The sequence below is a fragment of the Vespa crabro genome, chromosome 3, assembly GCF_910589235.1.
Source record: "Vespa crabro chromosome 3, iyVesCrab1.2, whole genome shotgun sequence".
NCBI lineage: Eukaryota > Metazoa > Arthropoda > Insecta > Hymenoptera > Vespidae > Vespa > Vespa crabro.
This window is the reverse complement of record NC_060957.1, coordinates 6,872,920-6,900,161: the sequence shown is the minus strand read 5'-3', so window position 1 is coordinate 6,900,161 and position 27,242 is coordinate 6,872,920. Positions and strand designations below refer to the sequence as shown.

The following is a 27,242-nucleotide window of genomic DNA, read 5'->3' as shown; positions in this document are numbered from 1 at the left end:
ATTTTTGGTGATAGCAACTTTTGAAATACTATTTCAACGGAGATCGAGTTTTCATCTTGAAACTATATGAACGTCAAGTCTGTTTAGAATTTCAATATTTGGCATCGACTATTTCTATCCTTATTTATTTGTTTGTTCGTTTTCTTTTCTTCTTTTTTTATTATTTTTCCCTCTTTTTTATTTTCTCTTTTTTCATTCCTTCCATCGAATGACCATTCTTGTTTATAAATTCATAAAAGTCAGCGCGAAGCTCCAGTAATATATATTTTTAGAATACGAGGATTTTAGTTATTTGCTTAAAAAATTCAAATATGTGCGAAAGTGTATCAACTTCGATTCGATCCATACCACTTTGATTAATTTATGGATTACGCTATACATATGAGTTTTCAATCAAATACAATTCTACTCGAAAAGTCAATATCGATCTAATACGAAAGATAATTCATAGATTAACGAAAGTAAAAAATATAAAATATATAAATATCTACACATGAACGTACACGCGTGCACACGCATACACACATTGTGTTAGTTTCGTGTAGTGATCGCGTTGTGTAACCAACAAGCGCATCGAAATCAGTTTGTAGATATGGAAACTTTGGTTCAATGATGGATAACGTTGAAATCAAGAAAAATTCTAGATAACTATTACACGCACAATGTTGTTTCTTTTTTATTCGTGACCATTCCTACATGACGACAATTTGGAATTCAACTTTAAATCATCATTACAGAGAAATAATGTAATAGAAAATTTTTATGAATTTATTGAAAATGAAGAGAGAGAGAGAGAGAGAGAGAGAGAGAGAGAGAGAGAGAGAACACATCATTTTTTTCTTTTTTCGCAATTTTAACATCTGGAGCGATAAGCATGCCATAAATGTTACGATATCGCGTCATTGTGCTAACAGATGGATTATGCTTAATGTTATGGTATGCATTATGTTTGATAGGTTTACGTTTAATTCGTTGCATAATACAATTTCTATTTTTTTCTTGATTAGAAAAGATATTTTCGTCTTCATTTATTTCTCTTTCACTTTCTCTCTCTCTCTCTCTCTCTCTCTCTCTCTCTCTTACTCTCTTTCTCTCTAGCTGTTTTTCTTTCTTATCATACAATACAAGTATTGTATTTAAAAAAATGGGACTCACAGACTGTGCTGTGAATCGAATATGTGATTGAAAAGGAACGCTTATATTATTAGCACAAGATAAACATGCAAATTGAAGAAGAGATTATTGTTAATTCCCCGCGAGTAATTATTATCACGCAAGTTGTCCTATACGCGCAATCTCCATGGGGATATGTAATATACATGATCGCGATCACATACACTTGAACGGATTCTAGGAATTGGAGGAATTACTGAGAAGTCAGTAACGTTTGTTATAAGATATATAGGGATATTAATAATTTGCTTCAAAGATCAGAGTTATGGTCGATGAAGTTAAAGAAGGGGAAACAGATACAGAGATAGAAACAGAGACAGAGAGACAGAGAGAGAGAGAGAGAGAGAGAGAGAGAGAGAGAGAGAGAGAGAGAGAGAGCAAGAGCAAGAGCAAGAGCAAGAGGGAAACGGAGTAACGAAACAGATAAAGACAGATAGCTGGACTTTAGCAATCTTTCTATTTCTCTCTCTCTCTCTTTTATGTCTATCTAACACATATACATACACACGTGAATATATACCAAAAAGAAAATACTGAGATATAGAAGATCCTAATGTCCGACGATGATTCTCGAAAATATATTTCATGTTTTGTCTCCTTTACCGTTAGGTCCTATTATAATCTATAGATCTATTGGAAGTTAGATCGAATGGTTGGAAATTTGGACGAAAAATTTCTTCTACGAGCTAGCATCAACAACTGAATAGAGATCGGTAGTTCCGTATGTCTTGGATTGTTTGTAATGCAAATATTTGCTCGCCTCCACCTCGAAATAGTTCTGAATACACGGCCGTAATGCCAAAATATTTCCCGTTCGATGATCTTTCTCTCTCTCTCTCTCTCTCTCTCTCTCTCTCTCTCTCTCTCTCTCTCTCTCTCTATCTATCTATTTATCTATCTATCTATCTATCTATCTATCTATCTATCTATCTATCTATCTATCTATCTATATATCTATCTATCTGTCTGTCTATCTGTTTGTCTATTTATTTATTTATCTATCTATATATATTTATCTATATATCTGTCTATCTATCTATATATCTATCTATCTATCTATCTATTTATCTATCTATCTATCTATCTATCTGTCTGTCTATTTCTCTCTCTCCCTCTTTTGTTTTAACGAGCACTCTGATCTCGGTCGAATCTTCGCTGTTTTTGCTCTATTACGTAATTTCCTACTTACGTACGATATTGTCGTTGTAAATTGGCGAACATTTATCAATGTACGTTTCGTTCTAAGACGAGCAGTTAAATAAAAAAACTTGGCGATTTGAACAAACGAGAAATGTATATATCTTTAGAAGTTAAATTCGTTCGTATTTAAAAAGATTTTTTTTTTTTTTTTTTTTTTTATAAGAATATCAAATTCATATAATATTAAATTCATTCGGTCATAACCAGTCATAAAACTTTTGTTTGTAAAATTATCAAAAGGAATGATTTGCAATCTTTTTACCATACGTCTTCTTAGTCTCGACGAGATATACCATGAATAATAAATAAATAATAATCTTAGGATCATATGAGTATTTTGAAATAGAATTGGCACATGATACATATCCCCTTTTGTTTCTTCGAGAATTATAGTGATTTTTTTCAACAAGCAGTCCTTTCCATACATCAAAATTGTAAGTTATAAAATATAAATAATATGTAAAAATATGTCTGAGTGAGAGTGAGAGAGAGAGAGAGAGAGAGAGAGAGAGAGAGAGAGAGAGAGAGAGAGAGAGAGAGAGAGAAAACTTGTGTATATGAAAGTGAGTGTGTGAGAGAGAGAAAGAACTTGTGTATATAAGAATGAGAGAGATAAGAGGAGGGTACACGATGAAATATATTTGGGCAAACGTTTCCGTTGGAAAGAAGAGTTACGTGTGGTGCATGAGAAGCATGGAGGAGTCTAGCAAGAAGAGTAATACCGGCGAATTCTTTTGATAAAGTGCCGTCTGTCCGTTGCTTTTGAGTTATTACGACGATCTGAGCACTCATGTAATATACGTATGATATGTAGGTATGTATTGTACATACACAACGACGTACACTTTATTTCTTTAGATTAGGGAGTATACAGGGTGGTCCAATGACTATTAATTGAAATTAGGTATATTCGAAATGTTTGAAACGTGCATAAAATATATAATAATTACTTATCTATATGATTTCGTATAGTAAGGAGAATTTTTTTTTTTTTAATAAAGGTATTAAGGATATTTTAATGTCTTAAGTTTGTTGTAGTTTTCTACTCTTAAGAAAAATGAGAAAGAAAAGAAAAAAAAATTGCTGAAAGTAATTAGACTACGAAATTACGGGACTACGAACAATTTTTATAAGACAAATTTTTCGTAGTCTCAAATTACTTTGGCGTTTTTAATACAGACTACTTTGGCCCACTCTATATGCGTCATATTCGAATTGTGGAGGGAACTCTCACCGCCTCGGGTCAAATTCGGACGTTTCTCCATGGGACTTGTTAATGCTACCGATATATAATACATAAGCTTTTAGACTTTCTTTTCTAAATCGTAGAACGGTTATTAATCACTCGTTTGTATTGGATTAATCGATTAGTTTTTCCTTATATCCAGTTCATCTAAAAAGACCTGTAATTATCATGTGCTGCTGTTGTTGATACCATTTTTACACGACGTTGAGATTTCTGACATTCCAAAGTTATTATGATACATCATTGTGTTCGAATGATTCTATTAAAAATAGATCTTTGTTTTTGTCAAATTAAAAATAAAGATCATATATATAAATAAAAGAGGGTCGGAAATATCTAAGGCTTTTTAGGCTAATTATTTTCGGATTTTCAATTTTCAAATCTAACTACAAGCTGGAAAAGAATAAATGATTTTTAAAATCATCTAGGAACTTTTGATCTTACTTAGATTTTTGGTCTACTTGCCCTGTATAATGAATAATAATAATAATAATAATAATAATAATAATAATAATAATAAAAATAATTTCGTTAAAATTTAAAAATTATCTGAAAAATGATAATGAAACTTTAAGATCGTTTCATATACGTTAATATTTAATATTTGTCTATCTTTCTTTCTTGTTTTTAGTTATGTAGATATTCAAAAATATAAAATATTGTATAATTTGGGATGCGCTCGTTCGTTCAATATTTTCATTTTTTTTCTCCACCGAGAAGTCTCTTTACATACATAAATACATATAATTACAATTCCATATCCCATATTCTATGTATGGTACGGTATAAACAGGTTATTCATACGACCATAGAATTTTTTTTTCGCGATATTTTCAAGACCAAAAATATCATCAACGAACTATGGAGATAACGAGAGAAGATTTTTTTTTTTTATTTACGATAAAAGCCATGTAAAATGTAAAAATTAAATTCAGCGATACTAGAAGAAACTCGATTCCTAACGGAGCAAACAACAGAAAACAATTTTTTTTTTCTTTTCTTCTTTCTTTTTACGAAGGCTCATTTATGTAAATTATAGATTGGAGTTTGAATAGCGGAGAAAAACTAGTTAATTAAGATAGATAAATATAACTGAAAATGAGTTTTTAATGTGTTCTGATATAAGCACGGACAACAATCGTTTCCAGTATTGAATGGATATATAATATAATCATACGTTCTTTTTCTATTCCTCTCTCTCTCTCTCTCTATAAATAAATATATATATATATTTATTTATTTCTATCAAAGATCCCTCTTAACCTTCCTACTAGCATGTTTGTACCAGATTGATCGTTCACTTGTATCGCGGCACGTTCGCTACTTTGCGGAAAACTTTTTCCTTTTCATGTTATCTCGATTGAATGCACTACGTTACGGTTGCGATTCGAAGGTTAAGCGATTCATTGGATGCTGAACACAGACTATCATAGGCACGAGTATAAACGCAAGCGCGCGCACTTATGCGCATTTATTCCAGTGTACTCAATGTGACAACCTTGATTCACAATGAGTAAATGTGCAATGAGTAAAAAGGGAAACGTGGAAACTCGTTAATTTTTTTTTACATATATCTAATGAAGCAGTCGTACTATATGGAGGAGTTATCGTCCATGATAATTCGTGACATATATAATAGGATAAACGCGTGTATGAAATAGATCTCTCTTCTCTTTCTATTTCTCTTTCTCTCTGTGTCTCTATCTCTATTTTTTTCTATCATTTGAAGAATACGATTTATGTAATAATCTCTTGCTATGTATAATTGTGTATATGTGATTCGTAAATGATTTTTGATATAATTGGATGAATTTCTACTATATTGATAATAGAAATGATTATTTAAATCTGAAATTTTTATTTCTTAATTATGCTTTTCAGTCTTGAGAAATAAAACACAAATGTTTTGATTGATGTTAACGATGAAAAATATGAGAAAGAATATTTAACGATAGTCTAATGACAGAAGATAATAAACAAATTCATTTTTTTTCGATTATTTAGGTCGAGATAAAATTTAGTGAATGAGTTCAATAATGTATCTCTTATTTAATTATTGTTATAAACATTGCCATATGAATTAACAAATGATGCTATATTGAATATATAATTTATTTAATAAAAAGTTTTACTTACGATATGATCTCCTTTTTTTTCTGTAGTCCCGAACGAGACATCATTATCTTTTATTTCAAGCATAATCAAAATTTGCGATCTTGTCGCGGTAATTTGATGTTTGATTTATTTGTACTGTTATCGATCCACATGAGTATTGTCGCCATACCTCAATGTTTTTTTATTTTCTCTTTGTCAAAGATACTTCATTGTTTTATGGCAAAGAAGTAAAGTTTTATTCACTGATCGGTAGAAAAGGAAAGAATGTCATATCGACTTGGAAATCGAAACGATTCTATTGCTATTATTGGTCCGAAAGATATTTTAAGATCTTTGTCTTGATTTTTTGTTTGTAGAAAGAAAGAGAGAGATAGAGAGAAAGAGAGAGAGAGCGAGGGAGGGAGAGAGAGAGAGAGAGAGAGAGAGAGAGAGAGAGAGAGAGAGAGAGAGAGAGAGAGAAAGTTAGAATATTAAAAGAACCTTGACTTGCTCGAACGACAAATCGATTTTTATTCGAAGGTTCTAAATGTGAAAAAAGAATAATATAAAAGTTAAATAGGGAAATCAAAAAAAAAAAAGAGAGAGAGAAAGAAAGAGAAGGATGAGTTCGTGACGCTGGCAGCCATGATAGGTAATATCTCGTTATCGAGAGTAGATAGCGATCTCTTAAAGTTTACATTTCAAGGGGTATCGATGCTACCGTGTCGAGATTAGTATCGTTTCGATCGTCGTCGTGGATTGTAAAATCACCGAGTCCGTGGTAAAAAGAAACGGTGATAGACACGGTGGGACACGCATCGATGATCGAGCTCAGCCATGATACGGAATTCGTCTCGTGAAATCGGCTGATTCGGACGATCCGGTCGGCGATAAGAAAAGGGAAAAGGGAATACGTTTGTATCTCGCTATATTTCTCCATCTTTTTTTCCCCTGATAAAAGAAGAAAAGGAAGAAAGAGAAAGGACGGAGAAGTGAGTCGAGTGTTAAGAAGACAAGGACAAAAAACGAGAGAAGGAAAGTCAAATTAATTGGATAATAAAGTAAAAAAGAAGAAGATCAAGAAGTTATCAATACACGTATACGCATACACGCACGCCGATAATAGATAAGTAAAAAGTGAATTTTCTGGATGTTGTACGATAAGTAACGTACGATATAAAGTAAAAGAGACGGACAGAGATCGGTGAAAATCGAAGTGCAAGGTGCGCTAACGTAATCGATCAGAATGAATATGGCGCTGTGGATGCATATCGATAACGGAATCGATGGATCGATAGGATCAAGGAGTAACGGTGAGCAATATGATTGGATTGGTAGGGAATCAGGTTACGCCGATTTTATGGAAGATGGTGGGGAAAATGATAACAGGATGATGTCGATGTCGTCATTGGCTTATAATCTTGACTCTGTTGCTACTAAAACTTTTGTAGCAAAGACGAAAATGAGGACGACGATGAACGTAGACGAGCGATGCATCATAAACGAGGATCAATGTAGATACTCGAATATCGACAATTTCCAATCGAAACCTTGTAAATCTGGACCCGTTGATGTTGAGGATCTGGCAATGTGTTTTCAACAGGAAAATGCAGGAACGCAAGAACCAGTAACTTGCATTACTCGATCAATTTACAGTCAACGTTCCTTTCGAGGTAACCGTATCAACAATTCTTCGTCGTTTCTACAAGATTCTTGCCGATCATGCTCGAAATACATCGACCCGAATTCAATCAGTGATACTCAAGCTCCAACGAACACTATAACGCCTATCGAGACTGTTTCTCATACCTCTTTTTGTATTCCCTTTAAACAGAATAGCGTAGAAGAATTCTATAGATATCCTTTTGGATTCTGCACGGAAGAAAAATGGTTGGAATGTCCTGTTAGTGATCATTGTCCTTTATACGATACGAATTTTTCTTACCAACAATATACCAACAATATTTTACCACCCTGTCTTTATGAGGATTATTTCTGGAAAGAATACATTGATCCTTGGAATCATGTCTTTATGGAGGATGAAAGGGTCATGGAGGATTACTTGTAAGTGAAAATTATCGATTAGGAACTTCAACCCATGTACTTATTTTTTTTTTTTGTATACATGTGTGTGTGTATGTGCGCGCACACTCGCGCGCTCGCGCGTTTGTGTATTTCGTCTTGATCTTGTTAGCGTCAGATTTTTACCGTCATCGAATGTGTTTTACGATGAAAGGAAGGGATCTCTAACGGAAATACGTGTAGCTAGCGATACCAGATAATAGCAGAATGTTGTGGCGAGAGTTCTTCGTTCTCATGAAGACGTTATTTACGTTATTCTCTTCCACGTTTTTTTTTATCTTTTTCCAAACGGGAAAGAGAAAGAGAGAGGAAGGGAGGAAAGAAGGGAGAGGGAAAGAGAGATAGAGAGAAGGATGGACATGAGTTTATTCCGTTAGTTACACCACGTTGGGGCTAAGATATAACGCGTGATTCAGAGAAATAGAATTGATGGTTTAGAAATAGAAAAGTGGTTGAATTTTTTTCCATTAGGTATATATAAAAACTTCTCTTTAGCAATTCTTCGACTTATATTTGCAAGCCTGTTAAAATATGACACCCTATACGTATAATATATATTCATCTAAGGACTATATTGATTTTATTCTACATGTATATGGAAACTTTTTATTTTTATTACATATGATATGAACAGTTGACTAAATATACTATTGGACTTTACCGATAAACGGATTTGAAAACGGTACTACCCAAGCATTGGGTATTACCCGGTCGACACCTCAAGTTGTTTTATGACTAATATCATTTCCTTTATTTTCGATTAGTTTGAATTGTGTTAATATTCAAGTTAGATAAGTTACAAGAATTGATTTAAAAAGAAAGAAAGAGAATGAGAGAGAGAAGGAGAGAGAGAGAGAGAGAGAGAGAGAGAGAGAGAGAGAGAAGAAACGTATAGTACAAAGTTCATTTTCCGACAGTGATAATGTTAATACTCTTACTGCTCGACGTTTCGAATTTTTTATCCATTTGTAAAATGTATAAAATGTTAACAATAAATAAAAAAAAATTTGTATTCTTGTCAAGTAATGAGATGATTGATACGTGTAGTTACTGGAACAATTTATTTTTCTGTTTTATTTTTGTTTTATTTTTGTTTTTGTTTTTTTTTGTTTTTTTTTTTTTTTTTTTGTAATGATCGTCGATAAATTTGATTACAATATTAATATTCTCTGTTATTTATTCATTTATTTTTCTTTTTCTTTTATAGGAGCAACGAGAAAAGGAAAGAACGATCTCGTGATGCGGCAAGATGTCGACGAAGCAGAGAGACCGACATTTTTACTGAGCTCGCTGCTGCATTGCCGGTGTCTCAGGATCAGGCGGCTCATCTAGATAAAGCCAGCGTCATGAGACTTGCCATAGCTTATCTCAAAGTTCGAGCGGTCGTTGATTCCAGTGAGTTTCTTCCGTGTAAACTCTCTCTTATATCCAAATTATTTATAAATCTTTTATATATCTCTGTATAGAAAAAGATAGATAGATGGAAGAATATCGATTGATATGTCGCTTCTTATATTTTCATTTTTTTTTTGCTTTTTTTATTTTCAGTACCAGGCACAGTCGCAAAGACAGAAACGTCCGTGAAAATGGACGAATTATTTCCGGAAGCTCTGAATGGATTCATGCTGGTATTGTCGAACGATGGAAATATGGTTTATCTATCGGAAAATGTTAGCGAATATCTCGGAGTATCGCAGGTACCTGCATATATGTATTCATTTGTAGTACATATCTTTTACATTTATAATACGTATGAATGTATATGTCTATGTGTTTTTGTGTCCACGTGTACAACGCAGATCGAGGACGACGATCGTCGTCATTTTATTTTATATTCTATTGGTTTGGGTCGATAAACTCGCGTCATGCATGCAAATGGCTATCGATAACGTCAACGATAGATTTTCGATTCAATAGCATGCTTCTTATTATTCGGAATCTTACACACGTATGTGTTTGCATAATCGGTATCCTTATGAGATTTCTCTCTCTCTCTCTCTTTCTCTCTCTCTCTCTCTCTCTCTCTCTCTCTATATAGATATATATATATATATATATATATATATATATATATATATATATCTTTCTCTTTCTCTTTCTCTTTCTCTTTTTCTTTCTCTCTTTCTCTCTTTTTTACGTTCTCTTTTTTATTACTTAGATGGATATGATGGGACAAAGTGTGTACGAATACAGCCACCCATGCGATCATGATGAGTTACGCGAGTGTCTTTCTTCGAAGCCTATCGAAGATAACGACAAACGCTCGTGCAGTTTTTTTCTCAGATTAAAGTGCACATTAACCAGTAAAGGAAGAAAAGTCAATTTAAAGAGCGCCTCTTACAAAGTACGGAAAGTTTTTCCGATCTTAAGAGATTTCAAAGGAAGATTCTTTTTTTAATAAATGATCTAATAATAAAACCGATCTAATATTTTAGGTAATCCATTGTATTGGCCGTTTGACGAACATCCATGATTCCAATTCCAATTCCGTAAACGTTGAAAAAGAAAAGGAGATTTCCTCGGACAAGGATGAGATCGAACATGAGACTGGACCGTCTTTAATTCTCGTTGGGTGTCCTATACCACATCCTAGTAATATCGAGATACCTTTAGGACGTCAAACATTTTTATCGAAGTACAGCCTCAGCATGAAATTCACTTATGCCGATGAAAAGTAAGTCGATTTTATATATATTTATTCTTAGATTGGATTAATATCTTCGATAGCATATAAACGAATTTCGATTTCTCCTTTTTTTTTTTCTTTTTGTTTTCTTTGGATAGATTAGCGGAATATCTTGGTTGGGACAGCGAGGAATTGATGGGACAATCAGTTTTTGAGTTCCATCATGCTCTCGATAATTTGGCCCTCGACAAATCCTTCAAATCTCGTAAGTGGTATTCTTCGAAATATACTTAATTTTACTTTTCGAACAATGCTTCATTGAGTATTCCAATAAATTAATTTTGGTTTTTATTGCATTATCACATATTGATACTGAAACTAAAAAAAAACGTAGATTTTGTTACTTAGGAATTGTTATCTCCATTTGCTCAGAAAATCCTTTTTACTTAGGGTTATCGACTTCGAAGCAAAAATAGATATTCGCGATATAACTTTTTGTGGTCAGGGGTTGGCCCACACTAATCTTGAATGATCTATATTTTACGTAAAAGGCTAGACGGTTTACGTTCTCTCCTACCCTTCTGTAAAGAGAAGATAAAACGATTTTTCTCGGAAGGATGATGCTTTTTTTTGAATGCCAAGGATACATTTATTATGTATTATTCTAAAAATTATGTTAAGTAGTACGACGAAGTTTATCGATAAATTTATTTATTGCTCGACTTAAGATCACTACAAATTATGAATATCCTTCGATCATTTATGACTATTAAATGTCACATTTGTTAATAAGGCATCACTTAATACTTCGTCGATAATTGTAAAAAATTTTACAATCCATACGTTAGTCAACACATTCTCACGTGCTTGCATCAAGAAAAATGTTGCCTACCGAAGGGGCTTAACAAATTTTTTGCTGATAGATGGCGTTTGCGATCATAATTATCGACCAAGTAAAGAGTGATGCCTATTTTCAGGCGGGATATTTAACATTTTTATAAATAATTACAAATTTATATAAATAATTTATTCAACATGACAGTGCATTTTGGAGATATTTATTCCTTACAAATTTTCATGATTTAGAACGTATGAAAAAAATATTTTCCATTATCGATTAAAAATTATCATAGAATATCAGAGATACATGCAGAAGTAATAAAAAAATCATTAGAATAAAATTAATAAACAGATTAGGATTTAAAAAGAATGCCAGTATTTCATCAGCCATGAATGTGCAGAACGTACACATCGAGAGCGTATATAAAGTGATAGCATCTTGTCGCCCAATCGTAGTCCTCGCAGGTTATTTCATCATTGCTGATCCTTTCTTCGTTACTGTTTCAGTCTTCAGCAAAGGACAGTGCGAAACAGTGGCCTACCGTTTCTTGGGCAAGAAGGGTGGGTACGCTTGGGTGGTCACACAAGCTACCCTTATTCACTGCTCTAAACAACATAAGCCGCTCTCCGTTGTCTGTGTGAATTACATCTTAAGGTAGGATCAATGATTTATAATGGAATTCTTTTTTTATTGCTCATTTTTAATTTGATTTTGATCTTTGACCAATTCGCTGTTCCTTAATATTTCATGACGAGATATTACTTATTAATCCTTAAACGAGTACATATACTTTAACATTTAATTAATTTTATTATGTTAAAGCATGGTATATCAATCTCATTACAAACATACAATTAAATTAAATTAAATTAAATTGAATTGAATTGAATAGATAACGACTTGTAAAAATTTCAATGTGTTGTTAGGTTACTTTTAGATCTTTTATTACATATATTTTGTTCGACTCGAGTTTGTTTATTAAAAGAAAAGATTGATTTTTAAAAATATTCCCGGTAAATGGAAGATCTCTAATTCTGTCTCATATAAATTTTATTCGATTCTTTTAAAATTTCATTCTTGTAGAGGTTTCTTGCGTCATCGGAGGTATGCAAAGGTCAATAACCTTATCCCGTTCGATGGGCTTGCATCATTTTGAATTCTTTGTGCTCTGAGCCATGATATTAGTCTTTCTAACTGAAAGAATGATCTTCATTCGTTACAATTACAAAAATATTATAATTCGTAAATGAACGGGACACGAGTTTGAAGTTCGTTCTTTTTTTTTTTTTTTTTTTTTTCTTTTTTTTTTTTTTTTTTTTGAAATTTCAACTTTTTTCTATTTTCTTATCATCTTTTGTGAAATAGCTTTGGAATGTATTATGTGTCATGCTTGATACTGACGCAACGATTTCCAGGTAAGTGTATATCTTTTCTTTCAACAGTAGCACGATCATATGCATGCATGCAAATAAACATTCAATCTTGGCTTTTATTTACGAAGGAACAGCGAAAATTGATCAATATTACTTTTTCTTTTTATTATTCTTCTTCTTTTGTCTGTTTTTACCATCTTCCTCTTCCCTATCTTACTCTTTCCTCAAGTGTAATTTTCTCATTTCTTTCTATCCGGATGACACTTGGCTCGTCCGAAATGATCTTCTTTCTTTTACGAGTCAAATACCATCCTGCAAATTGGACGACTCTAGATTGGAAAATATATTCTTTATCTCTTTTTTTTCTTTTTTTTTTCTTTTTTTTTTATTCTTCTGAACTATACGAGAGAATGTATGGTCGTGTATACTTACGGTAGATAAGCTTCTATATATTGATATCGTAAGTCTTATATCAAATCTCTAATACATTGTGTGACGAATCGTAACCGATCGTGAGTGCAACTTCGAATAAATGAATGAATGAATAAACGAACGAACGAACGAACGAACGAAAAAGCGTATTTCAATCGTGTTTCTTGTATTTCCTATATATTTATTTATTTCTTAGATTTATAAGTGAACTTGAAAATTGAACGTTCGATCATTTTATTTATAATTTGTTTTTTTTTTTTTTTTGTTAATACGATAAAAAGAAGAAATATAAAGAACTTAAATCAAGACTTTTCACACGAGTTAGTCGTTTGCTTCGATAAAACGTATTATTACATAGTAGCAATGGGTGGAACAGAGAACGTAATAACTTTCACTATCGGAAAACAAATAAAACGAAGTCCCTCTCAGGGCACTCTTCCCCTGGCCTGTTTAATCTCCGCAATAGTTCCGGAATGTTACCCACCCTTTGCCAATGGTCTTCGTACTGCTATCACCACCACCACTACCATCAACTCTACTATCACTACCAGAAATAGCAAGCTCTCTCTCTCTCTCTCTCTCTCTCTCTCTCTCTCTCTCTCTCTCTCTTCCCTCCCCCTATCTCTTTCTCTCTCTCTCGATCCTCTGAACATTTGGAGCATTACACGCGCCGGCGAAGTAGAGGACGTAGAACCTGGTGGCCCACATAAAACCGCCCCTTTCTGGCTACCCTAGTCACATTCACCTCCTTGGATTCTCTTCTCTTTTCTCTTCTCCCTCTTTCGTGATGCTTGTTACGCGCGCGCGTATAAGATTCAAGGTTCACTTTACATTCTCTCTTTCTCTCTCTCTCTCTCTCTTCCTCTCTCTCCCTCTCTCTCTCTCTCTCTCTCTCTCTCCCTTTCTCTATCTTTTTCTCTCTTTTCTTCCCTCATCCTCACTCTTTTTCAAATGCTTCGTCTCATCCTCCATTTCTTTCTCATCCCTTGGTCGAGTAGAAGGTTTTACTCCTTACGATCTTACGTAAGATCGAAGCTATCCTCATAGCCATTGGAATTCAGCTGACGTCGCGAGAACTGTCAGATCCAAACTCTTTTTTCTTTTTCTCCCTTTGCTTCTTTTGTTTTCATCTTCCGATTTTATGTGCCTATAAATTTGACGATGGACTCTGTAACTTTAAGTATTCTTCTTATTATCACTTTTATTTAATAATAAAATTATTGACGTAATTAATCTGAATTTATATGAGATCTTTAATATATATCTTTCAAATTTGTTACATAGATATACATAAAGATACTATATGTCTGTTGATTAACTTTGTGCATCAATATCTATCTGTGTTTTAGTCTAATCGGTTAATATATATAATCTTCTATAATTTTCCAAACAAAAGATCGCGTTCGAGAAAAGTTTAAGTTCATTGAAAAGAATCTTTTTTACGATCACGTAACTGTCGCTATATTTACGAGACATAGATTAACATTTTCAAAAAACGTCTTTCGAAAGCTGAGAATGAGAGGTGGATTTTAAAGAGCTCGTGGTGGTGGTATTTTCTCCCTCTCTCTCTCTCTCTCTCTCTCTCTCTCTCTCTCTCTCTCTCTCTCTCTCTCTCTCTTTCTTTCTCCTTTTTGCACTCTAAGGAGGAGGACGCGCTTGCGTAGGAAGCTCTTCTCGTCCTGTCAACCGGAAGGCGGCTTTCCTCCTCTTCGTCGATATTTTCTACGCCAGTCGAGGAAACGTGCGACCTCGAACGAAAGTGAGAGCTACCATCTCTATCGTGGGTGAAAGTCACGGCTTTAGCTACATAAATTTTTTCTCCACTCGTCGTGCATTGATATTATTTTCTTCTTTTTTTCTCTTTTTTTTTTTTGTTCCAATTTTGTTGTTGTTGCTTTTCTTTTAAATAGATATCTTGTTGCATTGAAAGAAAAAAGAAAAGGAAAGGAAGAAAATTCTTCTCGATGGACGTGTTCGAATAAAAGAAATAAAATTCTAATTGAGTGATATATATTTAACTTGTGTGACGTATAGTATATCTCATTCGTACGTATAGATATTTCCATCGCAAACATGATTCTTAGTCTCTTCTTCTACATTGTTCTCTTTTAACGAGCAGGATGTAATTAACTTCCTTCTTAATCGTATTTTCTAGAGAACGTTCAAACACGTATCCATTCGTTTGTTTTTCTTAGAACGCCTTATCTGTCTTTTTGTTGCTTTTAACACCGTAATGTTTGTGCAAATTGATTTAATGGAATGTCTTCTTTTTATTTCTTTCTTTGCGACTGATAGAACATGAGATATGTATATATCTATTTACATGCTCGTCTAATAGTAATTAGAGCTGATCTAATCGAAGAAATTAACGATATGATATACGTATATACGTAGTATATATATATATCCACATATATACATATACACACACACACACATATATATATATATATATATATATATATTGTGTGTGTATGTCCATATATATGTATGATCATATTTATTAGTTTTCTTTTTCTGAATTGTAATCGAAGTATATTATTGGAAAAATATGACACTTGAAACTTTGTCATTGATACATAACATCATCAATTCTCTGAACGTACGATTGTAACATAAAGATAAATAATTTCGCACACATTTTCATAGAATCGACTTGAAAAAAAGAAAATATAACTTCAGAAAAATATAAAGGGCTGATTTGACCTATATTATTTTATTATTTATTTTCTAATATACACCTTCTAATCTAGTAATTTTTATAAAGTTTGACGTTTTTACGTCGTTCAGTTATTATCGCAATGATACATTAAGATCTTAACAGTAATAAAGCTTGATCGTCTTATACAGACTGATAAGAGAGAGAGCCGGTGATCGTCTTCCTTGAAATCGTAGAAATCGAGTTCATTTATAGTGCCAAGCCGATCATCAGCTACATGCGAATGAATTTCTTTGGAACGCAGAGATACACGTACCTAGGTATGGATATATACATGGTGACGACGAAATACGATACTCGAATATCTCTCTCTCTCTCTCTCTCTCTCTCTCTCTTTTTGCCCTCTTTCTTTCTTTAACAGAGTTACTTCCGTTCTCTCATAGTCAGATTTTATAGCAACTATATCTTGACAGTATGGCTCGGCTGCCTTCGTTGAATAGTACGCGTAAATCTGCAACGAGCGTAACTTCCTGTCAGAAAGAGAAAAAAAAATGCGGAGGGAGAGATCATCTCTTAGTCACTCTCTCTTTCTCTCTCTCTCTCTCTCTCTCTTTTTCGCTTTCTATCTCTTTCCTTCTCTTTCTCTGCGAATATATCGCATTGAGCGAAACCGATAAATGTGGGCGTGGGTCGCTGGAACGAGACAAGAATTTGGCGGAAGTCGTGGCAAGTTGAACGACGTCGTTGAGGTACAAAGAAAGAAAATTAAAGAAATAAAAAATAAAGAGATAGAGAGAGAGAGAGAGAGAGAGAGAGAGAGAGAGAGAGAGAGAGATGACTTCCTTTCTTTGGATGTTTTCTTTGGTCGAAAAATTCTTCTCTAAAGTACGTAGGTTTCACGTAACGACTATACTTCTAGATCTTAAAATTTTATATTGAGAGATCTTAGTACTTATTGTAGCTAAATTTGGATTATGCATCACATTTTCTTCGTGAGAATCTAACAAAATTTGTGTTGGTTAACGTAAGCAAAGACGACGACTACGACGACTACGATTATATGCAGTCGTGTCTCTCTCAAAATAAACAACGGCCTTTAATATCGGCCGGTGCACGTTATATCGTTGTTTGTAGTTTTGATCACGACCAGATTACCAACATTGCAACCATGAGTTGATGTTTTTTATTTTTTTTTCAATAATTTTTGCATCGCATTTAACATTAGTCGATCATTTTAATGACTAAACATTATCTATTAACATTCATTATTTATTTATTTTTTATTCTTTCTTATTTGGATGAAAACAAAAAAAAGAAGTTATTTTGCCCGAAACGAAGATATTCAATTTGGAGTGATATCGGCGCGCTTTATTTCAAACTCTCAGCGTGTATAGTCGAACGCGGTCGAACTGTACCGAATCCTGACGAATCGAAACATAGCTATCTTTGCGCGAAAGCGAGAGTTGTGGATGAGCGACCTTGAGATCTTAACCAGATTCGTTGCATAAGGATCCCTCGCATAAACGTGTAGGATATCATCAAAGATAAAGACAGAAAAAGAGTTAAAGGAAGATGAGGCGTATAGGAATTGAACGGTATAATATCCGATTCGAGTATATCTCTTTTAATTAACATAAATTTTCGTTGATCGATCATTTTTACATTGTAATTACATTTCCTGCTATTATTTATGGTTTATTTATTCATTTTTTTTGTTGCTATTATCGATACAACGATAATTTGTGAATCTTTTTTTTTTATTTTTTATTTCTTTTTATAATAAGATCCTTAACGAAATTTGTAAATTAATAATTTTTTAATGTTCCGTTTTATTGTTCGTTTCGTTTTAAGATTCGCGTCAGGAAGAGTTCGGCGCCGTTTGCGTGCACGTTCTTAGAATAGTTTCGTCGATGTTTATCGTTCATGAGACTGTCAGTCGAATTCAGTGCATTCCACGATGCTTGTGTATGTCGGTCAATGACGATCGCTGGCCGACGTTAAGAGAAAGGCACGTGTTAGCTATTCGGCAGCTGTTAAAAAACCTTTCGAATGTCAATTTTAGTTTGGCAATATAAAGTTCACTTCATTTTTTCCACTTGAATTCTCCTTCAATTTCTAACGTGTCTCGTTTCGAGTGAGTCGAAGATTAAAAAAAAAAGAAAAAAAAGGAAAAAGAAAATGAAAAACGAAAGAAAAAGGAAATAATACAGATAAGAAAGAACCCATCGAATATTCTAGACTTCAAAGTTATTTTCTTTCTCTTTCCTCTCTTTTTCCTATCATATTTTTTTTTTCTTTTTCTTTTTTCGACTAGAAAACTTTGACCCGAAACTGTCATCTCGAACTTCTCATCTTGAAATCAGTTCACCTGTCGGATCTTGGCATGTCATGGATAAGAAAATTTTTTTCTAAATATACTGATTGATATACAGATTTTTTTTTTTATCATTTCCTGTCTTTTTCAAACTATTCGTCTAATCTTTCCGCTAGGAGTTATAGATATCGAGTTTAACGATAGGAGTTATAGATATCGAGTTTACCGATGGAGTTTATAGCTGTAAACCGCCAAGGTTGATCAGTCAATAATCAGTCCTAGCTTAGAAAAACTAGAAGAAAAGAAAAAAAGAATTAATTTTCATTAATCATTTTTTAATTCATACAGCTCGCAATAAATATAGATCGTTTCGACTATTAAATTCTATTCTATTCGAGGATCTCACACGACTTCCTTTGCGACTTGTTCACTTTATTTTTATCATGAAGATGAGTTCCGTATCGCTAATTGATCGTAATTCAAATGCTCGCGACCTACATGTACATTACATTCACTTATAATAGTATGTTTGTGTACGGAATCTTCCATTTCGCTCGATTGAATAAGCTGAAAACTTTAAAAAGTTAACTAAACTATTTTTTTTTAATGAATATACGAACATCTAACAAGAACATTAGACAACGTCGTCTATTAGAACATATCTAAAGATCGATTTTATTTCTTTTTTTTATTAATGATAGATTGAAGATGTATTTAAATCAATGAAAATGAGGTATTTTATATATTGTACACAATCGTCGGAAGAAATTCTACAGAACATCTTAATTTTCATGAACGAATTGTAACTTCATCAATCTTTATCAAAGAAAATAAAAACGATTACAGAGCATTCTTTAATCAATGCAATAAGGATAATGAATGATAAATAAAATCAAACATTTGTTTCAGTAAATTAAAAGTCGACTCTTTTTTCGAATCATTGTTGATTTTGATATTTGTACGTCAGCTTAAATATTCTCTATTTAATGAGATCTCATATAACCGATAGTTCATTTAATCGTTTCTTCTTCTTTTTTTTTTCTCTTATATCATTAATTCTCCATTCTTCCTCAATGATTCATGAGTATAATCGATTTCAACTGACGGCGCTCGTAAAAATAAAAAGAACGTTAGCTTTTAGATTGTCACGAAAGATCATTAACACATTGACTGAACGAGTTAATTTAACATAAATCTTTATATTTGAATGAAATCATAAGTGAGATTAGACGAAATTTGAGAACATTTTTTATAATTGAAGTTATTAGAACGAAGAGTGTAGGTCATCAACGACATCAGTCGAGCATTTAGAACACTTTGACACAATCTATTGCTCTGATTTTATTTGTTACAATAAAAGAGAGAGAGAGAGAGAGAGAGAGAGAGAGAGAGAGAGAGAGAGAGAGAGAGAGAGAGAGAAAGGGAAAAAAAGATCGATTGCCAAGTACGTACATACGTAGAAGTCGATCGTGATCATTTCACGCCCTTGTTTCTTTATCGAGTATCATCGTACTCCGTGTGATCTCAACGTGATATGATCGTGACCATCGAATATTGAAATAAAATATCTTCCTCTGATAGAGATTTTTTTTTCGATTTTTTGCCGATCCGATGTTCTCTCTCTCTCTCTCTCTCTCTCTCTCTCTCGTGTATATTTTTAAGTTTGCGACTTTGCAATTGTAATGATTTAACATAAAGTTTTTTTTCGATTTGCTGATGTTACGTTCAAGATGGAGAAAGAGTAGAATGCTATTGAGAAATATGTCGTCAGGTGAAACAAACAAATAGGACTTCTTTTTAGAATCGATGAGAGAAACAGAGAGACAGAAACATTTTTAAAATTTACGATCCCTATGGAATCATCATGAGAGGAGAGGGCAAAAAAGAGGACGTCAAACCAAAAACACAAAGATAACGCCACGAGAAGTTACGGAAAACGTATGCGGAGAGTGAGACAGGATATATTTTTGTATCAGCTCCTAGCTAGACGGGGGAAGTGTTCATAGTGCCTTCTTCCTATATTTTGCTCTCTTTCCATTTGTAGAGGGCGACGCCCCTTCTCCCATTCTATCACATCGATTCATTTTCGTCGTTTTTCCTTAGATCGTTGCGCGTGTGCTTTGAAAGCACCGGTGACGTCATCGGCCCGCTACATATGAATCTCGTTTGATACATACGCCTGTATCTTTCCGGGATAAAGAATTTATAAACATTTTAATATGTCTCGTCATTTGATTTTTGATAGTTAATTTATTTTGTCGGATAGATGAATTAACATATAGAAATATTTATAAAATTTTTAAGATCTTGTAAATTGATTGCTCGATTCTTCGCTTATGAATAATTTATATAAATTCATATAAAAAGTGGACGATGAAGTATCAAAAGTACAAAACTTTCCTCGCAGCTACGAACAAATTTTTTCTTTTTTTGCACGAAATTTTAATTAACAAATTCTTCACAAAATTTTTATCAGTGCAAAGTAATAATTTCGATCGTTGTTGTAAAAAAAAAAAGAAAAACAAAAAAAGAAACAAAAAAAAATTGATGTCCTCGTGATCAAAAATACGCGCCTGTCGTTAACGTAGAAAGAATGACTGCTGCAACGGCGGATACAGCCAACTCCATCGACGATGTTCGTACTTACTTATATCGTAAGATAGAAACGGAACGAGAATGAGAGCGAGAGAGAAAGAAAGATTGAAGGGGAGTGAGAGAAAGAGAGAGAGAGAGAGAGAGAGAGAGAGAGAGAGAGAAACACGCATAGAAGCGCGTGCCGCCACGTAGTGGAGTGGAAGTGGATTTTATTCGGTGGAAGTGGTAGTGGCGCGATGCGTGCGTCTCTCGCGGAGGCAAGTGCCCAGTGCCACTGCCAGAGACGCGCGGTTTCGAACGTATTAACTTTTACTCTCGTAGAAGAAGAAAAACGGGATAGAGATAATAAACAAGAGTAACAAAAAAAAGAAAAGAGAGAGAAAAAAATCAAGATATACCATTCTTGTCTCTCAACGACAACAATAATTTTCACAAATAAGAAAGGTCTCTTTTTTTTTTATTTCGTTTATAAATTAAGTGCCAATTCATCTACGATGAATTAATAAATCGCAATAATGTGTTCATTCCTCGCGATGCCATTCGCTTTTGGCATTAATAGATGTTCTTGGATGGATTGGTTGTAAAAACAATTGAAAACTATATTAAATTTCGATGAAGAAATTTCGCGCGTGTTACACCGAGAAAATTTCGTTTCGTCTAATCTCGCTAAAACGACGACGAAATCTCTATTCGTCGTACGTTGGATGAGAGGAGGAAGGCAAAAGGAGGAAGAAAAGACGGTGGTGGTGGTGGTGGTGGTGGTAGATGAGGAGAAGAAGGTGGAGAAGTTGGAAGAGGAGCAAGTGGTGGATAAGAAAGGTGGAGGTGGACAGGGTGGTGAAGAAAAACGAGGGACGGATTTTATATCTACGAGAAGTGTTCCTTCTTGTCGTGATTACGTAACGGACGTTAGTGCTAAATCGAAAGACAAGCGAGGAACGATGAACTCCTCTTCGGAGGGGAGGCAAACTTTTGCGCGAGATGTGTGCGAACGTATAACTCTCTGCTCCTCGTGATCTCGAGACGACGGGTACTACGATATTATTGCTAGCCTAGCTCTGACGTTCGAGATATAGAACGAATGAGAGAGAAATATATATATATATATATATATATATATATATATAGATAGATAGATGATAGATAGATAGAAAGATTAATACAGGGTAGACAGATAAAAAGTGTGAGAGAAAAGAAGAGAGCGTTTTTCGTAAGCGAAACGTTTCCTTTTTTTATTTTATTATATATATATATATATATATATATATATATATATATATATATGTAACACACACACACACACACACACACACACACACGCACGCACACACACGTAATCTCCTATCTATTTTTTGTTAAGTTAAAATGACGCAAAACAAATCGAATTTGTATCGATTGTAATTGATTGACCTACGTACATATACAAGTATATATACATGCATAAATACATATATACAAACATATACTACGTTTGTCACACGTATTATCACAAATTACATCTATATTTGCTTTAACACGAAAAATACAAATAATCGCGTTGGCGTTACTCGATTCATCCAACCTCATTAATTTTCCTCTTTCCGTTAGTACGCCAATTTTTGTTATCTACCCGCAAGATAATGAAGTGCTTGTTATGTCATCGCCTTTCTGTTTTTCTTTCCAACGAGCGCGCACGCGCTCACGCGTTTCACACATTTATTTACTCGTCATATTTATGACCAACCAACCGATCTTCGTGTATTGGACGGATGACAAAGTTTTAAGAGACAAACGAATTCGATTAACGGAGAGATAATAAAGGTGGGAGAGAAAAAGAGAAGGGGGTGGGGGGGAGAGAGACAGAGAGGATGAAAGGGAGGAGAGAAAAGGAGAGAGAGAGTGCTATTGATTCATTTCGATTTAGCTTTCACAATAGAGCTGTTTCATAACTTCTTCATTTATCTTTTACGATTGATAGATATGTAAACCACGTTATACGTACAATGAAGATTAATATTTAATTTATATTAAATGTTTTCGATTATTTTATTAGATTTTGTATCGTTGTAAATTATTTTTCATCTTAAATTTCATAATCTCAATTACGAGTAATATTTAATAATTTTTATTTAGTTTCCTTATGCATATATGTATATATATGCATAAAAATATATATTTTTTTATTCTTTTTTGTTTCAATGAAATGATAAAATAATAAAGATAATTTGTTATACATTCGGAGGAAAACGATTAGAAATTGTTTGTCGAACGCGACAAAATGAAGTTTTTATCTGAAAACTGTATGAGGAAACTTTTGATAAAAAATCATGAACTTTTTCGTTCATGAAGTCAGTCTATGTTGATTATTACGAATAGACCGGTCGATTACTATCGATAGATCATTAGATTTATCACGAAGTGACATAGTTTCAGTCACGAAGTTTTTACACGTGCGACGAAAGTAGTCTTGCTTCTTTGTAAACGATGATATCGTTCGTGTACAATGTACATATCGCGTAAGTCAATTCTTTGCCAAGGAAAGATAGCTTCCGTCTTGCAGACGTAATATTTACGAGCTAACTCCCACGTTCTCATGCTTTTTCAGCAAGAATCTTTTCATAATTATTACGCTGTTATTTATATCAAATCCTTGTTGAAATTTTTTACAAAACAAATTTTGTTTTGTTTACAAAACAAAAAACTAATCAAAGTGAAAAAAAATATATCGTAAAGTAGTATCAGAGGATCGTTATATATATTTTATATTATTATTGACTTAATTTAGTCGGCAAACGATTTTTCATATTTTCATATTTTCATATTTTTCATATGTTTTAATCATCATTTTCATATTTTTTAAATTTCATTTAAAAGATCATTTTGAAAGATTTAAGACATTTGATAGTTTCATAAAGAGTTCAACGACCTACGTGGATCCCAAAATTGACATTCGAGGGCAAAGGAAAAAAGAAAAGAAAAGAACATGTAGTACTATTGGAGGGTTTAAAAGATGTCGAGGAGAGGGTAGATCCCACGTGCTTGATTGCACAAGTAACTCGGCCGTCACTCTATTTTTACCAATACCGGCCGCATATTTATCCTACACCTAACGCTAGCGAATCTAATACCAACACGAGAGAGAAAGAGAAAGATTCTCGAGAGACTTTTGCCTTCTTGAATCTCCTCTCTTCCTTTTATCGACGTGAGAATTTTTCATCACAGTAACTTTTCGTATGACCTCGAAGTCGTAGGTTTTTTTTACATATTTTTTTTTCTTCTTTTTTTTTTGAATAGATATAACAGTAAACTGTAAAGTATGATTTCTACTAGCTTTTTGTGTTATTTAATTTTTTTTGTTATTTCTCTGTTTTTTTTTTCTTTTTTTTTTCCATTGATCGTCGTCCATCTTTCACAAAACGAATTTTTATCATATTTCTTCGAAAATCCCTTTTTACTCGTAAATGTAAATGAATTTATCGTTATAAAGTTTTTTCCCTTCTTTTTTCCATTCTTTCCATTTTTCCATTTTTTTCACTCTTCCCTCCCTCCCTCCTTCCCAACTTGAAAATTGCCAAGATTCTTCACATCGGAATAATTATTTGTAATTATAAAATAAGTTTGTAAATGAAATCAAACTGAAATGAAAACTTCAAAATAATATATGCACGACAAGCAAACGCAAATATCAGTCGATTAAATCGCTCCTTAAAAAGTAATATGTACACGAATTCTTTTGATCAGTAGTAATATTGTCGATTGTTTCAAAAAGAAGAAGAAGAAGAACAGTAAGAAAAAGAGAAAAAAAGAAAAAAAAAAGAAAAACAGAGAATATAAAAATTGTTAAAGGAATGAGAGGTTCACGCTTTGATGACGTTTTTAAGTCGATTCATTAGGAGGAAGACATTCTTGCGAAAGCGAGAATGCTAATAAGCAAATACGGAATGACAAGTTAGCATAACCCTTTAACGTTAGGATCAAGAACGTCTGAATCATTTTCTTTTTCGTAAATGCTAGTTTAAATGTACATTAAATTCAAACGAAATTACCGAGAAATTAAATGGATATAAAATTATATAAATTAAAGAGAAACCGTTCGTTAATTTGAAGATTGGTTAAATGATGATAATAATAATAATTAAATTAAATAAAATATAAGACGGTAAAAGAGGAAAATTTTGAAATCGTATCATGATCTGTCTTTTACAAAGCGAAATGCGTATCATAAATATGTATCGTCGATGAGATTTTATTAGTTCATTGATTATTATCGAAGCAGTCACGGCGAATCGATAATACGATCTATAGAAACATGTGTATGTGCGTGCGTGTACGCGCGCGTGTGCATGTGTGTGTACAATACATACTAATATATGTACATGTTGAACGATGGTAGAATAGTAAGTCGGTCTTTTATCGATGATTATCGTTTTCGGATTATGTGAGACTAATCATTCGTCGTATTACATGTCGTTATGCGATTGATCGATCGTGTTCGCAGCCATTGATATAAAATATGAAGTATCAAGTGTTCGTTTAAAGTTAGAGAAAACTTAGATATTTGCAAATAAGATTTTCTTATATGTTTTTAAATAGAATTATTTATTCCTTTCTATTTTGAGAACTTTTCGAAATAACCGATAAGTTCGTAGACGCGATTAGAAAAGAAAAATATTGACTGGCTATCTTTAAGAGAGGATGTTTTCCAACTTCTCGAGCGAATATAGCAAGTCTCTTTTAATTTTTTTTTATTCTATAAACAACAAACATAAATTTAAATTAAAGTTTAATTAATATTTAGTTGAAAATATATTTAAAAAGAAAGACAGAAAGAAAGAAAGAAAATATATATATATATATATATATATATATATGTGCGTGTGTGAGATGCACATATTTGCAAAGAAAATGCAAATAGCCTAAAAAGGAATGATTTCAAACGCATTAGAATTTTCTCTTTCTCCCTCTTCTCTTTTTCTATTTGATCAAGATGACTCGTAATCATGAACGTTTTCGCTAGAGACACGCAACGGGAGGCTGTCTAACGTCCGGAACAAGTATACAACGTGGACATGTAATATATTACGGGGGCACTCGCACAATGCCACGATATATAGTATAAAAGTATAGTACGTACATACATATATACATACATACTAATTACGTACATGCGCATACGTGATTTTTGCATGCGTCGTTTCACACGTACGCGCACACATTTGGGGCCCCGCTGGTTAATTTAAGGCTATTACCGAGCCGTTGTGACTGGTTACAGGCAGTTAGCGTTCGCTCCGTAAACGCTACGATACGCTTGGCGTTTGGCGAACTTTGACGATCGAATCTTAGCAAAGTTCTTTACTATACTTCTCTCTCTCTCTCTGTTTCTTCTTTTTCCTTTCTTTTTCTATTTCTAGTTTCTTATTTATATAATAAAAATGAAGAATTTAAAAAAAACACGCGAATCCGAAATTTTTAAAAATTCAATCATTTTTTTTGTTGATTTTCGTTTTCGGGATAATAGATGATAGATAAAATAATATCGAATTGAATACTCGATACTATATACATTTCGCAAGGCATAAATCCAACGCTTGATTTTATTTATATATATGTAAGTATGTATGTATGTATGTATGTATGTATGTATGTATGTATGTATGTATGTATGTATGTATGTATGTATGTATGTATGTATGTATGTATGTATGTATGTATGTATGTATGTATGTATGTATGTACGTATGTATGTATGTATGTATGTATGTATGTATGTATGTATGTATGTATGTATGTATGTATGTATGTATATATGTATGTTTGTATGTACGTGCATATGTATACGTCAGAGATCAGTAACGTCGATCGATCGAAGCCACGACGGCCTTAAAGTTAAGGCCTCGACCCTCCTCGATAACCCCGCTCGTGCTATTTCAAATCGTACGGCATTCGCCTCGCAATCCGGATTGAATTAAGGCCGATCGCCTACCAGATACGCGTGCTTCTTACGCTTTCAATGGATCTTCGTTACGAAATGTTTTTTATTTTTCGTTTTCGTTTTCGACAATATTAAAAAAAAAAAAAAAAAAAAGAGAGAAAATGAAAAACACAGAATTTATTTTCTTGTTTTATTGACGTATTTATTTATTTTTTATTTTTTTTTTTTCGTAAGATTTAATAAATATGTAATTATATAAATATCGTTACAGAAATATTAGTCTAGCTATAAATTTTCTTAATGACCTAATAAATGTAAGAATTTATTATGTGATAAGATTCTCTCTATCACATTCTCTTTCTTTTGACGATTACACGTCGTCACGTTTATTGCAGTTTCTTTCCTATGATCTAGTAAATAATATTTCTCATTTTTTAGATCAGATCAAAACCTCTAGGGGCCATAGTACATACATATACAAGCAATAAAGGAAAAGACAGAGATTAATAAAATTGATTAGTACGTATTCAATCGAAGAATAACTATTTCGAGAAAAAAAAGAAAAATAAAATTTTTAAATCTTAATATGGAAATGATGATGAGTGCATCGTACGATATCTCCCCCCCTCTCTCTGTCTGTCTTTCTCTATATATGCTTTAACTTCGCGTAGACTATCTAAATCACCGAACTGATCT

The 27,242-nt window shown here is 33.1% G+C and overlaps 1 protein-coding gene and 1 long non-coding RNA gene across 5 annotated transcripts in view; both read left to right on the top strand.

Moving 5' to 3' along the window:
* Positions 1–27,242, top strand: part of LOC124422817 (protein similar) — a 38,019-nt gene that overhangs the window by 2,940 nt on the left and 7,837 nt on the right. The window contains exons 1-8 of one of the 4 annotated variants that reach the window (XM_046959738.1): positions 6,390–7,026; positions 7,165–7,777; positions 9,003–9,190; positions 9,344–9,492; positions 9,954–10,139; positions 10,231–10,469; positions 10,580–10,686; positions 11,769–11,916. In XM_046959738.1, the coding sequence (XP_046815694.1) occupies positions 6,960–7,026; positions 7,165–7,777; positions 9,003–9,190; positions 9,344–9,492; positions 9,954–10,139; positions 10,231–10,469; positions 10,580–10,686; positions 11,769–11,916 (1,697 nt within the window). In that variant the 5' untranslated portion in view covers positions 6,390–6,959. Of the gene's footprint in view, positions 1–6,382; positions 7,778–9,002; positions 9,191–9,343; positions 9,493–9,953; positions 10,140–10,230; positions 10,470–10,579; positions 10,687–11,768; positions 11,917–27,242 lie in introns of those variants that run through there. The other 3 variants (XM_046959737.1, XM_046959736.1, XM_046959739.1) reach the window with 3 other exon arrangements.
* Positions 11,950–27,069, top strand: LOC124422821. The gene is made up of 3 exons (XR_006941927.1): positions 11,950–15,113; positions 15,918–21,665; positions 26,985–27,069. It is a non-coding gene; the product is annotated as an uncharacterized LOC124422821 (long non-coding RNA).